At 36.9% G+C, this 16191-nt stretch overlaps 1 protein-coding gene across 1 annotated transcript in view; it reads left to right on the plus strand.

Annotated features, from left to right (window-relative positions):
• The window catches only part of LOC123531414 (protein AF-10-like), a 114281-nt gene extending 101652 nt beyond the window's left edge, over positions 1-12629 (plus strand). The window contains exons 17-18 of the mRNA XM_045312347.2: positions 1144-1254; positions 5516-12629. Coding sequence (XP_045168282.1) covers positions 1144-1254; positions 5516-5596 — 192 coding nt within the window. The 3' untranslated portion in view covers positions 5597-12629. The remainder of the gene's footprint in view (positions 1-1143; positions 1255-5515) is intronic.
• Positions 12630-16191: the final 3562 nt, after the last annotated feature.

Genomic DNA, 16191 nt, shown 5'->3' on the forward strand with positions numbered 1-16191 from the left:
AAAACCAGTATATGATGTTATACTTTGATACTTGCTCCCTGTCTGGGCCCCCACAAAAACCAGTATTTGCTGTTATACTTTGATACTTAATCCCTGTCTGGGCCCCCACAAAAACCAGTATTTGCTGTTATACTTTGATACTTAATCCCTGTCTGGGCCCCCACAAAAACCAGTATATGCTGTTATACTTTGATACTTGCTCCCTGTCTGGGCCCCCACAAAAACCAGTATTTGCTGTTATACTTTGATACTTAATCCCTGTCTGGGCCCCCACAAAAACCAGTATTTGCTGTTAAACTTTGATACTTAATCCCTGTCTGGGCCCCCACAAAAACCAGTATATGCTGTTATACTTTGATACTTGCTCCCTGTCTGGGCCCCCACAAAAACCAGTATTTGCTGTTATACTTTGATACTTGCTCCCTGTCTGGGCCCCCACAAAAACCAGTATATGCTGTTATACTTTGATACTTGCTCCCTGTCTGGGCCCCCACAAAAACCAGTATTTGCTGTTATACTTTGATACTTAATCCCTGTCTGGGCCCCCACAAAAACCAGTATTTGCTGTTATACTTTGATACTTAATCCCTGTCTGGGCCCCCACAAAAACCAGTATATGCTGTTATACTTTGATACTTGCTCTCTGTCTGGGCCCCCACAAAAACCAGTATTTGCTGTTATACTTTGATACTTAATCCCTGCCTTGACCCCACAAAAAAGCAACAGTATTTGCTGTTATATTTTGATACTTACTCCCTGTCTTGGCCCCACAAAAAAACATATTTGCTGTTATACTTTGATACTTAATCCCTGTCTGGGCCCCATAAAAACCAGTTTTTGCTGTTATACTTTGATACTTGCTCCCTGTCTTGGCCCCCACAAAAGCCAGTATTTGCTGTTATACTTTGATACTTAATCCCTGTCTGGGCCCTACAAAAATCAATATTACCAGTAGCTGATATACTTTAATACTTGATCCCTGTCTTGGTCCCACTTGTATTTGTATTTTGCCTGGATACAATGAATGAAGGTAATGGAAGAACATAATATTTTAATCTTGTTGAATTTCTTGTATCAGATGTTATTGTATAAAAAAAGTTTTGAAAATGAAGGCTGTACTTTCAAATTTCTGTATATTTATAGGACCCACCAGGTGATACTAACTGTAGAAACAGCTCAGTAGTTGGCAATGGTTCACATGATTCAGCATTACGGCATCAACTTTTCTCCTCACCCTCAGGCTTAATACCACAGGTATACATCTTTTGAAAATTATTATGCCCCCCCCCCCCCCCCCCCCCTTCGAAGAAGGAGGGGAAGGAGGGGAGATGTCGGTCAGTAGGTCGGTCGGAATGTAGACCAATCCGTTTCCAGATGATAACTGAAGAACGCTTGGGCCTAGGATCATGAAAGTTGATAGGGAGGTTGGTCATCACCAGCAGATGACCCCTATTGATTTTGAGGTCTGTATGTCAAAGGTCAAGGTCACAGTGACCCTGAATAGTAAAATGGTTTCCGGATGATAACTCAAGAACCCTTGGGCTTAGGATCATGAAAGTTGATTGGGAGGTTGGTAATGACCAGCAGATGTCCCCTATTGATTTTGAGGTCAGTATGTTAAAGGTCAAGGTCACAGTGACCCTGAACAGTAAAACGGTTTCCGGATGATAACTCAAGAACGCTTAGGCCTAGGGTCATGAAAGTTGATAGGGAGGTTGTTCATGACCAGCAGATGACCCCTATTGATTTTGAGGTCAGTATGTCAAAGGTCAAGGTCACAGTGACCAGGAACAGTAAAATGGTTTCCAGGCAATAACTCTAGAACGCTTGGGCCTATTGTCAGGAAAATTGATAGTTAGGTTGGCCATGACCAGCAGATGACCCCTATTGATTTTGAGGTCATTAGGTCAAAGGTCAAGGTCACATTGGCCAGGAACAGTTAAAACAATTTCTGATCTTCTTGTCCAAAACCATAGGGCCTAGGGCTTTGGTATTTGGTATGTAGCAAAATCTAGTGGTCCTCTACCAAGATTGTTCAGATTATTTCCCTGGGGTCAAATATGGCCCCACCCCAGGGGTCACATGGTTTATATAGACTTATATAGGAAAAAACTTTGAAAAACCTCTTGTCCAAAACCACAGGCCCTAGGGCTTTGATATTTTGTATATGACATCATCTAGTGGTCCTCTACTAAGATTGTTCAAATTATTCCCCTAGGGTCAAATATTGCTCCGCCCTGGGGGTCAAATGGTTTACATAGACTTATATAGGGAAAAACTTTGAAAATCTTCTTGTCCAAACCACAAAGACTATGGCTTTGATATTTTGTAATGTAGCATCATTTAGTGGTTCTCTACCAAGTTTGTTCAAATTATCCCTCTAGGGTCAAATATGGGCCTGCCCCAGGGGTCATATGGTTCATATAGACTTATATAGGGAAAAACTTAGAACCCTCATGTCCATAACTTACATCATTCAAATTTGGACCACATGTATAGTTTTGAGTGGCAAGATGAACCTTGACATGAGTTGACCTTGATCTTGACCTAGTGACCTACTTTCACATTTCTGTAGCTACAGCTTTCAAATTTGGACCACATGCATAGGTTTGTGTACCGAAAAAAACTTTGACCTTGTTATTGACCTAGTGACCTACTTTCACATTTTTGAAGGTACAGGCTTCAAATTTGGACCATGTGCATAGTTTTTTTATTCCAAAATAAAATTTGACCTTGATTTTGACCTAGTGACCTACTTTCACATTTCTCAAGCTGCAGCCTTCAGATTTGAACCACAAGCATAGTTTTGTGTACTGAAATGAACTTTGATCTTGAGATTGACCTAGTGACCTACTTTCACATTTCTGAAGGTACAGGCTTCAAATTTGGACCACTTGCATAGTTTTGTGTTCCGAAATAAAATTTGACCTTGATTTTGGCCTAGTGACCTACTTTCACATTTCTCAAGCTACAGCCTTCAGATTTGAACCACATGCATAGTTTTGTGTACCGAAATGAACTTTGATCTTGAGATTGACATAGTGACCTACTTTCACATTTCTGAAGCTACAGGCTTCAAATTTGGACCGCATGCATATTTTTGTGTTCTGAATTGAAATTTGACATTGATTTTTACCTATTACCTACTTTCACATTTCTCAAGTTACAGCCTTCAAATTTGAAGCACATGCATAGTTCTGTCTACCGAAATGAACTTTGACCTTGAAATTGATCTAATGACCTGCTTTCACATTTCTCAAGCCACAGCTTTCAAATTTGGACCACATACACATTGTTTTGTACCGAAATGAAATTTGACATTGATTTTGACCTTGAGCTAGTCTTGAAATTTGGAACATTCAAAAATGGCTCAGTGGATGGTGCCAAGATCACTCTGTAATCTCTTGTTAGGTTAATAGGTTAAAGGTCAAGGTCAGATTAAACCAGAATGGTAGAACTTGATTTCAGTGAGCATATAATTTCTGTTCCTTGTGCAATTACTGAATGCATCAAAGGGGGCATTTCGTGTTCGACGAGCTCTTGTTTTGTTTTGGGTTTAACACCATTTTTATTCGCCCAAAGGGACATATTATGTTATGACTCCTGTCCGTCCGTCCGTCCGTTAGCAATTTCGTGTCCACTCTGTAACTCCTTGAAGGATTTTGAAAAAACTTGACACAAATGTTTGCCACATCTAGACAACATGCAGAGCACATGTTTTTGATGGCTGGCATCAAGATCACACTTAGGTGTCAAAGGTCATATGACTTTGTTTTGAGTCCGCTCTGTAACTCTTGAACTGCTTGAAGGATTTTAAAGAAGCTTGACACAAAATTTGTTCACCACATCGAGACGATGTGCATATCACATGTTTCCGATGGCTCGCTTCAAGGTCAAGGTCACACTTAGGAGTCAAAGCAATTTTGTGTCCACTCAGTAACGCTTGAACCCCTTGAACGATTTCGAGGAAACTTGACACAAATGTTCACCACATCAAGACGACGTGCAGAGCACAGGTTTTGGATGACTCGCTTCTAGGTCAAGGTCACACTTAGGTGTCAAAGGTCATATGACTTTGTTTTGTGTCTGCTCTGTAACTCTTCAACTGCTTTAAGGATTTTAAAGAAACTTGGCACAAATGTTAACCACATCAAGATGACAAGCAGAGCGCATGTTTCGGATGGCATCCTTCAAGGTCAAGGTCACACTTAGGGGTCAGAGGTAAAGTAACTGCCAACTTCCCAGTGTGAATCTGAGGTAGAGGAGGAATGATTTCAGACACAATGTCAAATCGTCAGGACTACAAAATTGTGGGAAAGGGGGGCAGATAGTTGCCATAGTGTCTTTGGGTCCATCCATCCATCCATTAATAACATAAAACTATTGACATAATTTGGTTACTAGTGCAGCAAAGCCTTTCGACTCCACAAAGTATATGGAGAGCTATCCTGCTCAATATGGAGTGCATGTCCTTCCACATCCATACATTGATTAAAGTTTTGAAACCGGTTTCAGCTCAGTAAGTAGACTGCTTTGGCCTACAGTCTTAAAATTGAAAAAGATAATTACCTATGGTCTATAGGTGTTAGTGGGTAAAAAGTAAAAGTCACAGTGACCTTGAGAATGAAATATGTTTCTGCTCAATTTATGAAGACTACTTTGGCCTATAGTCAGTAGATTCAGGTCAGGACCTTTTACTTTCCTAATCAAAGTGGCATTAGGAGATATGAATAGCCTTTAGTGATAGCTCCAGATATGTTTGAGCTATTTTGATCAATAAGGACCATCCTGTCTCTCTTGTTCATTTAATACATTTGAAGCTTGAAATTGAATAAAACTTTATAAAATATAGATGTTTGAATACACGTAAGCCTTACCTGCACTAGTTACCAGAAAAACATGCACTTCCATTGTTTGTTTGGTTATTCATTTATGTTCTTCATGCAAATATAAGCACACTTCCTATGTCCAAAATATATTTCGAAGCAAACATTGGTTTACTGATAGCTCTTGTTTTGTTCAAGTAATATAGTTTCATTTAAAGATCAAATACAGTGTATATTTGTTTATAAAAATGTAATATGAAAATTATGTTTTGAGGAAATCACAATTTTTTTAAGGTGAGGTATTGTGACTGGTCATCGTCCGGCGTACGTTGTCCGCCTTGTGAACACTCTAGAGGCGACAGCTGTGAACCAATCTTTATGAAACTTGGTCAGAATGTTCAAAACTGGGTCATGTGGGATCAAAATCTAGGTTACTAGACCAGATTAAGGGAAAGTCTTGTGAACACTCAAGAGGCCACGTTTTTTGGTCCAATCTTAATGAAAATTGGTCAGAATATTTGTTTCCATGAAATCTCTAGGTAAAACATGATTACACTGTTATGGTGTGTTACTCAGGTGAGCGACCAAGGGCCATCTTGGCCCGCTTGTTTTTTCAATCCGAGCATGAACTTACACAAAAGCCTTTATGTAAGTTTTAAATTTTAATGGGTGTTGTTTATCAATTTCAGAATGGCAGTGAACAGCTGACTAACTCTACCTCATCTAACAGTTCATCAGTGAAAGATCCTACAGCAAAGGATAAAACTTGAAACAACTTGTTCACATATATATATATATATATATATATATATATTATATTTCCATTTGGCAGCAATATATTTAATGATTGATTGAACTAAAAGTGTAAAGATTCTTTGATGAAAGAGCTACTCTTTTAACTGGAGAGACTGTTGTGTTGCACAGTAATAATAAAATTCCATTAAATGACGATTTTCACTGCACAGTTGTGTATGTATTGAGCAGGATAGCTCTCCATATACTTTTGACATTTTTGCATGTAAATTGCCAGGTTTATTTAAAAAAAAAACATTACCATTGATTCCCACATATTATACTCCTGGAAACACCCCCATATCATGGATGTGGCACAGAACATTTAGTAAACTCCAAACAGTGAACACTTGAAAAGATTGTCGTTCATGTTCAAACTTGGTAAATTTGATCTCTGGATGTTTTCATTATGGCCTGAACATGGAAACTCTTTCCGATCAGTAACTTGAGAACCACTTTGCCCAGAATGTTGAAACTTCATAGGATGATTTGAGTAAATGACATGATAATTGATTTTTGAGTGGCTCGATCAAAGGTCAAGGTCACAACAATTTCCAGTTCATAACTTGAGAACCACTAGGCCCAGAATGTTGAAATTCTTTAGACGATGGACATGCTGAGTAGATAATCCCAATTGCAGCCAACCATCGGTGTCTTTAGACATATGCTCCTATCCCCTATTGACTTATTGCCTCTTTCTACTATGCATTGTGGGAGACATGTGCTTTTCTACTAAAGCATATTGTAGTTCATATATGTTTTTAGCTCGACTTTTCGAAGAAAAAAAAGCTATTGTACTCGCCCTGGCGTCGGCGTCGCTGTTGGTTAAATTTCTGATCAAGTCAAATATCTCTGTTACTATCAAAGCTATTGACTTGAAACTTAAAATAGTTATTTACTATCAAAGTCTACACCAGGAGAAACAATCCCCATAACTCTGATTTGAATTTTAACAGAATTATGCCACTTAGAATTTTTGGTTGAAGTTTTTGATTAAGTCAAATATCTCTGTTACTATCAAAGTTTTTTATTTGAAACTTAAAATAGTGATTTACTATCAAAGTCTACACCAGGAGAAACAATCCCCATAACTCTGATTTGAATTTTGACAGAATTATGCCCCTTTTTAACTTAGAATTTTTTGTTAAAATTTTTGATAAAGTCAAATATCTCTGTTACTATTAAAGCTTTTGACTTGAAACTCAAAATAGTTATTTACTATCAAAGTCTACACCAGGAGACACAGTTCCCATAACTCTGATTTGAATTTTGACAGAGTTATGTCCCTTTTTAACTTGGAATTTTTTTACTGGCAAAGCTCTTGAGAAAAGTCGAGCGCGCTGTCTTACAGACAGCTCGTTTTTTTTTCACTAAAAACGTCCTCCCACCCCCACCAAGATTTTAGGCACAAATCGGGGATGTGCATTGTACATGGGTATTTATGGTATCCAGTCATAACACAAGAAGTATGTATTGTTTAATACTGATTGGGAAAAAGTGCATGGAACTTGCTAGTTTTGAATTGAACAGTTCAACTCCAGTGTGAGAAATCATACAGTTTATAGCAGGTGACTGGGAAACATTATTGAGTTACAGTATGTTAATGAGCATGATATGTGTGAGCATTATATATGCTTGAGCAGACATGTTCATACTGCCAGCTGGTTGTGCACAAGTTCTGTTTACATAGGATGCAGTAAAAGGTTGGAGAGTCTAAGATATGAGTCAGATTTACACATGTAATCTGGATTGTACAAACAAAATAATGTAAGTTTTCTTGCAGCATCTATACAACTGACTGAAAGCGAATTTCTATTTTGTTAGCTCAACAGAGCCAAAGGCTCAGGGTGAGCTATTCTGATCACTCGCTGTCCGGCATCCGTCCGTAAACTTCTACTTTAAACGACATCTCCTCATAAACCGCTAGGCCAATTTCATCCAAACTTCACAGGAATGTTCCTTGGGTGAACCTCTACAAAAGTTGTTCAAAGAATTGAATTCCATGCAGAACTCTAGTTGCCATGGCAACCGAAAGGAAAAATTTAAAAAATCTCAAAAACAAGAAGCCCTAGAGCTTAGATATTTGGTGTGAAGCATTGCCTACTGGACCTCTACCAAGTTTGTTCAAATCATGACCCCGGGGTCAAAATTGACCCCGCCCCAGGGGTCACTTGATTTTACATAGATTTCTATAGGAAAATCTTTTAAAAAAATTTAAAAAATAAACCAGAAGGCGTAGAGCTTAGATATTTGACATGTAGCATTGCCTAGTGGACCTCAACAAAATTTGTTCAAATCATGACCCCCGGGGTCAAAATTGACACCACCCCAGGGGTCACTTGATTTTATATCGGAAAATCTTCAAAAAATTTCTAAAAATAAGCCAGAAGGCCTAGATCTTAGATATTTGACATGTAGCATTGCCTAATAGACTTCTACAAAATTTGTTCAAATCATGACCCCCGGGGTCAAATTGACCCCGCCCCATGGTGTTTCTTGATTGTACATAGAAAAATCTTCAAAATTTTCTAAAAATAAACCAGAAGGCCTAGAGCTTAGATATTTAACATGTAGCATTGCCTAGTGGACCTCTACAAAATTTCTTCAGATCGTGACCCCTGGGGTCAAAATTGACCCCGCCCCATGGGGTTACTTGATTGTACATAGAAAAATCTTCAAAATTTTCTAAAAATAAACCAGAAGGCCTAGAGCTTAGATATTTGACATGTAGCATTGCCTAGTGGACCTCTACAAAATTTTTTCAAATTTTGACCCCCCCAGTGTCAAATTGACCCAGCCCCAGGGGTTACTTGATTGTACATAGGGAAGTCTTCATAAATTTGCTAAAAAAACCCCAGAAGGCCTAGATCTTAGATATTTGATATGTAACATTGCCTAGTAGACTTCTACAAAGTTTATTCAAATCATGATCCCCGGGGTGAAATAGGCCCCGCCCCAGGGGTTACTTGATTGTACATCGGAAAATCTTCCAAAAAATTTCTAAAAATCATCAGTTTGACATTTGAAACATGTAGCTCACATTACTCAGGTGAGCGATCCAGGGTCATCATGACCCTCTTGTTAGACATTGTTAGCTTGTCTGTTTGTTTTTTTTTGAAATCTAGGCGGTATTGTCGTCACTTGATCGTCGGCCAGTTAAAATTTTTGTTTAGGTCCACTTTTTCTCAAAAACTATACTGGTTGGGAACCATTTTCCGGACACATTTTCATATTTCGGCTCCATTATTCCCTTAAAAAAATATTTGACATAAATGAAGTCCACACTGCACAAACTTTAGCTCCTTCCACATCCGATGTAGTAATCAGCATCGCGTTATGACGTAAAATATGGGTTCCATGGGGCTTCAAATGGGGTCACTAAAATAAGTTATTTTTCCCGTCAGGAAAACCAGTATCCGGACAAATATTTTGAAGGTGTTTTGTTGTTAATTTGATATCAAAATAAGTAATTAAACTATTTCTACACATTTCTTTATCATTCATCTCTTCAAAATTGCACATGAAACATAACCCGACGGTCAATAACAGCTACGAAAGCAAACCGAGGTTGACTATAAAAACTCGAATTTCGTCTGATACGAATTCTTGATAATTCCAATAGATATAGAATAAAATTAGTGCAAAAATCGACAGCCCTGCATCTTAAGTAACTTTTAGCATGAAATTAAAAGTAGAACATGTTATCAGCAGACAATCATTATGTAGTTTGATTATTTCTTCCCCACTTGATACCTCGGCATGTGTGAACTACTGCGCATGCGCAATGCTATCTTCATGCCCCGTTAAGACAGAAAGTTACTTTGTAAACGCAGGTAAGTTATCATCAAAAACCAAAACATGATACAGCCTTATGAAATAGTGGTTTGTTGTAGACATGAGGAACAAACATCTAAATGATCTAGATGAAACAATTACATGAATAACAAAGAAATAAAGCGGATATTACATGTGTCCGGAAACTGGTCCTGTCCAGAAAATAGTTCCCAACCAGTAAGGGCTACAGCTTTGAAACTTTGTACACTTGTTTATCATCATTACATGATTAGCTCTGATATGCATTTTGTCAGAATTATAGCTCTTTTTGTACTTAGAAAATTTGAGTTTCTTGGTTAAAATTTTTGTTAAGGTCCACCTTTTATCAAAAACTGTAAGAGTTACAGCTTTGAAACTTTACACACTTGTTTATCATTATTACTCGACTATGTTTGCTAAGAACCATAACTCTAACCTGCATTTTGTCAGACTTATCACCTTTTTTTGTACTTAGAAGTTCTGAACTATAACACTTTTTCTTACTGACCAGCACTTGCAGACGAGCAATGGCACTTACTGGTCAATCCACTTTTTATATACCCGAAGGGACATATTATGTTTTTACGCCGGTGTCCGTCCGTTAGCAATTTCGTGTCCGCTCTGTAACTCTTGAACCCCTTGAAGGATTTCTAAGACACTTGGCACAAATGTTCACCACATCGAGACGATGTGCAGAGCAAATGTTTCGTATGGCTCGCTTCAAGGTCAAGGTCACACTTAGGGGTCAAAGGTCATATGACTTTGTTTTGTGTCTGCTCTGTAACTCTTGAACTGCTTGAAGGATTTTAAAGAAAGTTGGCACAAATGTTCACCACATCAAGACGACATGCAGAGCGCATGTTTCGGATGGCTTGCTTCAAGGTCAAGGTCACACTTAGGGGTCAAAGGTCATATGACTTTGTTTCATGTGTATATTGCTCTGTATTGTGGTGCTCTTGTTTTTATTTGGCAGATCACTTTTTTGTTCACTTACAATAATTTTATATTGAATTCCTTCCCTTTTATGTTACTATAAATAGCTTATTTTCTAACTTTTTTATTATTGGCCGTAGGAAAAAACCGAGAATTTTTTTTTTGTTCACTTAAAATTTGTTTTTGAATTTCTTCCCTTTGTTCTTCCTGTCCTTTGGGCTTCAACAGTCAAGTTCTTTGAATTTTGTATCCATTCTCTGATATAACCCTTCGGGCGTATATTGCCCTGCTTGGCGGAGCTCTTGTTCAGTTTTATCTTTAAATGTAAAACAAACCTTTGATAATATAAGAACTCAGAGGGTGATATTAGATAGGTTTTGAATTTTCAAAATATTTAGAGTAGTTTTGAATTTGTCATTAAAACTATTTAGATGGGGTATCTTCCATTGAAAATTTCAGCCGCTTGACATCAAAGCTAAACATAAATTTTGACTTTATTGTGAGTGGATTTTTACAAGACATTCAGAATCTCTTAGCATTAGAGCAGCATTTCCATGCAAACATTTCTTTAAAAAGGTATTTTGCAAAGTGCCCAATTTTTGCAATGGGAAAAATTCATTTTTGATCATAATAAAATGCAATTATTGACTAGGTGGATCAAACAAAAGTTTATTGTTATCCCCCGTCGATGAAATCAGGAGGAGGGTATTGAAATGGCGTTGTGCATCCAGGTGTGTGTGCGTCCGTCCGCAGCCATATCTCAGTAACTAGCAGGTAGAATTTCATGAAACTTGAAATAAACATGAACCAACATACTGCCATGATGCCCGTCAAGTGTTTTTTTTGATTGGTCAATTTCCCTGAGAGTTATTGCCCTTGATTTAATGAAAAATCCACGTCTGCAGTCATTTCTCAGTAACAAGCTGGTAGAATTTCATGAAACTTGAAACAAATATGAACCAACATACTTCGATGATGTCTGTCTTTTTTTTTTTTCAATTGGTCAATTTTCCTTAGAGTTATTCCCCTTTAATTGTTTGAAAATCTACAGATTTGTACATAACAAACCAACCATTTTTACCACCTTGCCTTGGTAACCTCCCCCCCCCCCCCCCCACCCAAAAAAAAAAGATAATTTTTCATTCCTTTGTATTTTTTTCAAACCTTCCATAAATATTTATCAACATGCAAAGTTGTACCGTTCCCCCACCTCACTCCTCCACCCAGTCATGCCCACACCAAAAAATAGCATTCATTTTCTGTTAAATTGATTTTGACTAATGAAATTATTTGCCTCTTAGTAACATCCTTAACTTATTGCCGGATATACTGCTTTCCCATTCCTCACCACAATCCCTTTCGGCGGCAGATACCAATTCATCGAATTTGCTTGTTTGAATATTTGTTTGGATTGTAATGACCCATTCTCTTCTGACAAGAGAACAGGCTGATGTATTCATTCAGTGAAGTAATACTTTCAAAGTTTTTTGTATTTCATGCAATACCCTTTGATCATTTAGACATTTAAAAGTATTTTTGTACCCCACCCCACACAAAATTTTTCATGGAGCACTAAGATTTGCCCTCATTCATGTCTGTCCATCCATCCATTATTGTCCTTGACCTAGTAAAATATGCATAAAGACCTTTAAGTTCATAAAAATATTTGACTAAGAATCCTGAAACCATATTGGAATATTTGTGAATTTGTGTGCCTTTGGTTTGCTTTGGATTTCACTCTGCAAGACCAAAGTTATAACCCATGACTTAGTCAAAAATATGCATTTAAAGAAGTTTGTGTTGCTAGTATCTCAAAAAGTATTTGACCTGGAGTCTTAAAACATTACAGGAATGTTGTTCCCGGATGTAAAGTTAGGCTCAAATGATTTTTTCTTGCATTAAATCTCTCCTACCCTGTCCCCAGAAATAGACACAGAAATTTTACACAATGCAACTAGTATATACATAGTTAAACTTGAACTTAGTAACATGACCATACAGTGACAGAAATTTGGGGGGCACCAGTGTCGTATGAACACTCCTCTAGTTTTTTAAAATGGAAACATAACATGTACATCATTTTATGAGTGACCAAAATAGTTATGCATAAAAGTTAATTGTACAAAAATACTCAGGGCAGACCTCTTTATATGTTGCCTTTGATTTTATGCTATTTGTTATTGTCATGTGTTACGTTTGTATTGTATCATGTAAATTAAAAAATATTTAGTGCTATTAATGAAATAAAACGATTGATGATTTTTCTATTACTGTTTCTCATCAGTTTGTCCTGAAGCTAGATATACCTGTGACTTTTATAGGAATGGAGTCATGATGAAATATCCGATTAGTTGTCAGACAGAATTCTAAATGGGCCTGATTAAGGGTAATAAATTAATATATTTCAGTACTAACAATTGTGAAATATTCAAACTAGCTATAGAGAATAGGAAGCTAACGTTTGCCAGTGCTTCCATTGCAGTATGGTTCCTTGCTAGTATATAGTCATTAGTAAAAGTTGGCTAAATAGCACAAAAGATGCTCACCTGACTGGCCTTGAATACACTGTATCACATAAAGCAACAGTTATCCTGATGACAAGTAAGACTTCAATGAGGCAGTCTAGTGCAATCAGTTACACTTCTTTAAGATGCTTTGGCCAAGTTTGGCAAACATGCAAGAGTTGTTTCAAGGTTTTTCTTTCGAAGCTCTTAATCCACTTCACTTCAGTTAAGCAGAGTCATTTACCGTCCGAAGACTATGTTTGGTGTTAACGTTTAAGAGTGTATCATCAAAACAGAAATATTTATTATTCTAACACGACCAGCGAATAACCTACATACATGTAGAGCAAAATCTATTTCTGGTTATTCTGCAAAAAACCACCCTTGAACTGTGCTGTGTGCGCATCATGTTTTGGCTATTCCATTTACACGCTGCATGTAAAGTTTTATGAATGAATCTGCAACTTTTACAGTTTTGTGGGAGGAAATTTCAACAGCCAAACCCAGGTGCGTAGCATTAAGTGTAGTTCAGAGCATCAAAAGTAGTTACCATTTTTTCTAAGACTGTTGTTTCAAGTATGTCGTGTTGGAATCGAAATAACCAGTTCCAAAGTGTGATTTATCGTAAAATAACCCGTGTTTTGAGTTCTTATGCGGAAGAATATACGGCCTTCGTGATATACTCTTGCGCATAAGATCTAAAACACTGGTTATTCTACGATAAACCACAACTGGGAACATATTATTTCTTAAATAAACAACATCTTTACCAACAATCTACCTGTGAACTACACGTTCTATTGTTCTGTCCTATACAAATATATATTTTTAAAATGTTCTCAAAACGAATGCCATTTGTAAAGAAATAAAAAAAAAAACAATCGCTGGAACCTACGTTTCACCTAGTTATGTGAAATTTTAGCACTGGGACAATATTGCTAATGCATCAAAGCAAAGATACATAACAGTTCTATGAAAATAGTGAGTTTTTAAAAGGCATTGAACTGCCTGAAAGTGTTGCCCTGGCCTTTATGCATTTCAATTCAATATATAAACAGTCAAACTTGTCATAGCGACACACTGAATTAAACGACTTCCTGTCGTATACGACCCTGTTCCAGACCGCCCAATGTAAATCACTATATCAAGTCACTGAATTAAACGACTCCCTGTCTGACGCGACAAACGACCGTAATTTTTGCGTCCCGTGACGACTATATGGCTGATTTCAACGACCCTTGGCATTTTTCACAGCCTAGAAGTTTGCAAATAATGTTTTTCGCACCTCGTAACCTTGACTCTGGAGCCTTTAACTTTCAACTTTATTTACATTATGATTCAGGCCTTCGGAGCCAGTGGAGGTAATGGTATAGTCAATTAGCGATATCACAGAGTTTGCTAAACATATCATCGTTATATTTAATTGACCCATGTCTTTCGATTACCGGATAGATATGTATATTTTTGATTATTGGCCATTTGAACAAAAAGTTCTCCACGTGTCTCATAATCTATCGCTTTATTTTTAAAACGAATTCCGGATGTTTACTAATCAAAGTATGGGATTTCGTCATCAATATTTGCGTAAAACTTCATGTGGTTACTATTAAAATTTATCGAGTAATTTCACACGGGATTTTTCCAATCTATGCACGACACTACGTCATGGAAAATTACTAGGAAAACTACTTGCCGCTGGCCAGTGTGCGGGGCCTTCCTCGTTCTAACAATAACAACCATTAAACACCTAAATATTTTTAAATGTATATGGTCATGAAGGTCACACGACATCGTGATTTATGTGGATTTCCCCTAAACAACAATTTGTGTATACGATGGATTGTAATTTATGGCCTTATATAATGGAAAGTGATCATCAAAAAATTGCGTAATATTGCGATGCCAAAAATAGACTTCTTCTGTAGACAATGAAGTGAATGAAAGTAAATACTGTGGTACTTGATATGACAGTTTTTTTAACTGATAATGTGGATGTTACCAGGTTACTTGTTGGGTGTTTGTACGCTGTCTGTTGAATTGTGTCGGGCTTTTCGACTGTACATTTGTACAATGTATTCAGAGTTTTAATCATGATTTTTTAGCTCGACTATTTGAAGAATAGTCTAGCTATTCTACTCGCCCTGGCGTCACACCTTGGTTAAGTTTTTGCATGCAAGTACATACAGCCATCAATTAAAGGCATATAGCTTTGAAACTTATTTTTTCTTTTTCTAGGTCAATTACCAACCTCTTTGGGTCAAGTCCCATAACTCTGACATGTATTTTGAGCAAATTATGCCCCCTTTTGGACTTAGAAAATTTTGGTTAAAGTTTTACATGCAAGTTACTATCTCCAAAACTAATGCAGATATTGAATTGAAACTTCACATGTGTCTTTGGGGTTATAAAACTAGTTGATAGCAGCAAGTCCCATAACTCTGACTTTCATTTTAACCAAATTATGCCCCCTTTTGGACTTAGAAAATTCTGGTTAAAGTTTTGCGTGCAAGTACATACAGCTATTTCTAAAAGGCATATAGATTTGAAACTTATTTTTTCTTTTTCTAGATCAATTACCAACCTCACTGGGTCAAGACCCATAACTCTGACATGTATTTTGAGCAAATTATGCCCCCTTTTAGACTTAGAAAATTTTGGTTAAAGTTTTACATGCAAGTTACTATCTCCAAAACTAAGCAGATATTGATTTGAAACTTCACATGTGTCTTCAGGGTTATAAATCTAGTTGATAGCAGCAAGTCCCATAACTCTGACCTTTATTTTGGCCAAATTATGCCCCCTTTTGGACTTAGAAAATTCTGGTTAAAGTTTTGCGTGCAAGTACATACAGCTATTTCTAAAAGGCATATAGATTTGAAACTTATTTTTTCTTTTTCTAGATCAATTACCAACCTCACTGGGTCAAGTCCCATAACTCTGACATGTTTTTTGAGCAAATTATGCCCCCTTTTAGACTTAGAAAATTTTGGTTAAAGTTTTACATGCAAGTTATTATCTCCAAAACTAATGCAGATATTGAATTGAAACTTCACATGTGCCTTCGGGGTTATAAAACTAGTTGATAGCAGCAAGTCCCATAACTGATATGCATTTTGGTCAGATTATTCCCCCTTTTGAACTTAAAACTCTTTTGATATTTAACCTTTTTGGGTAATATTTTCCTGCTTCTGGGACAATATTTCGAATAGTCGAGTTTGGCTGTCTTACGGACAGCTCTTGTTATACATTACTCTTGTCATTTAATACAAACACAACATATTTTTATTGTATTTATTTATTTTTAAACATATTTTAAATTTAGA

This window comes from Mercenaria mercenaria, chromosome 11 (genome assembly GCF_021730395.1).
Source record: "Mercenaria mercenaria strain notata chromosome 11, MADL_Memer_1, whole genome shotgun sequence".
NCBI lineage: Eukaryota > Metazoa > Mollusca > Bivalvia > Venerida > Veneridae > Mercenaria > Mercenaria mercenaria.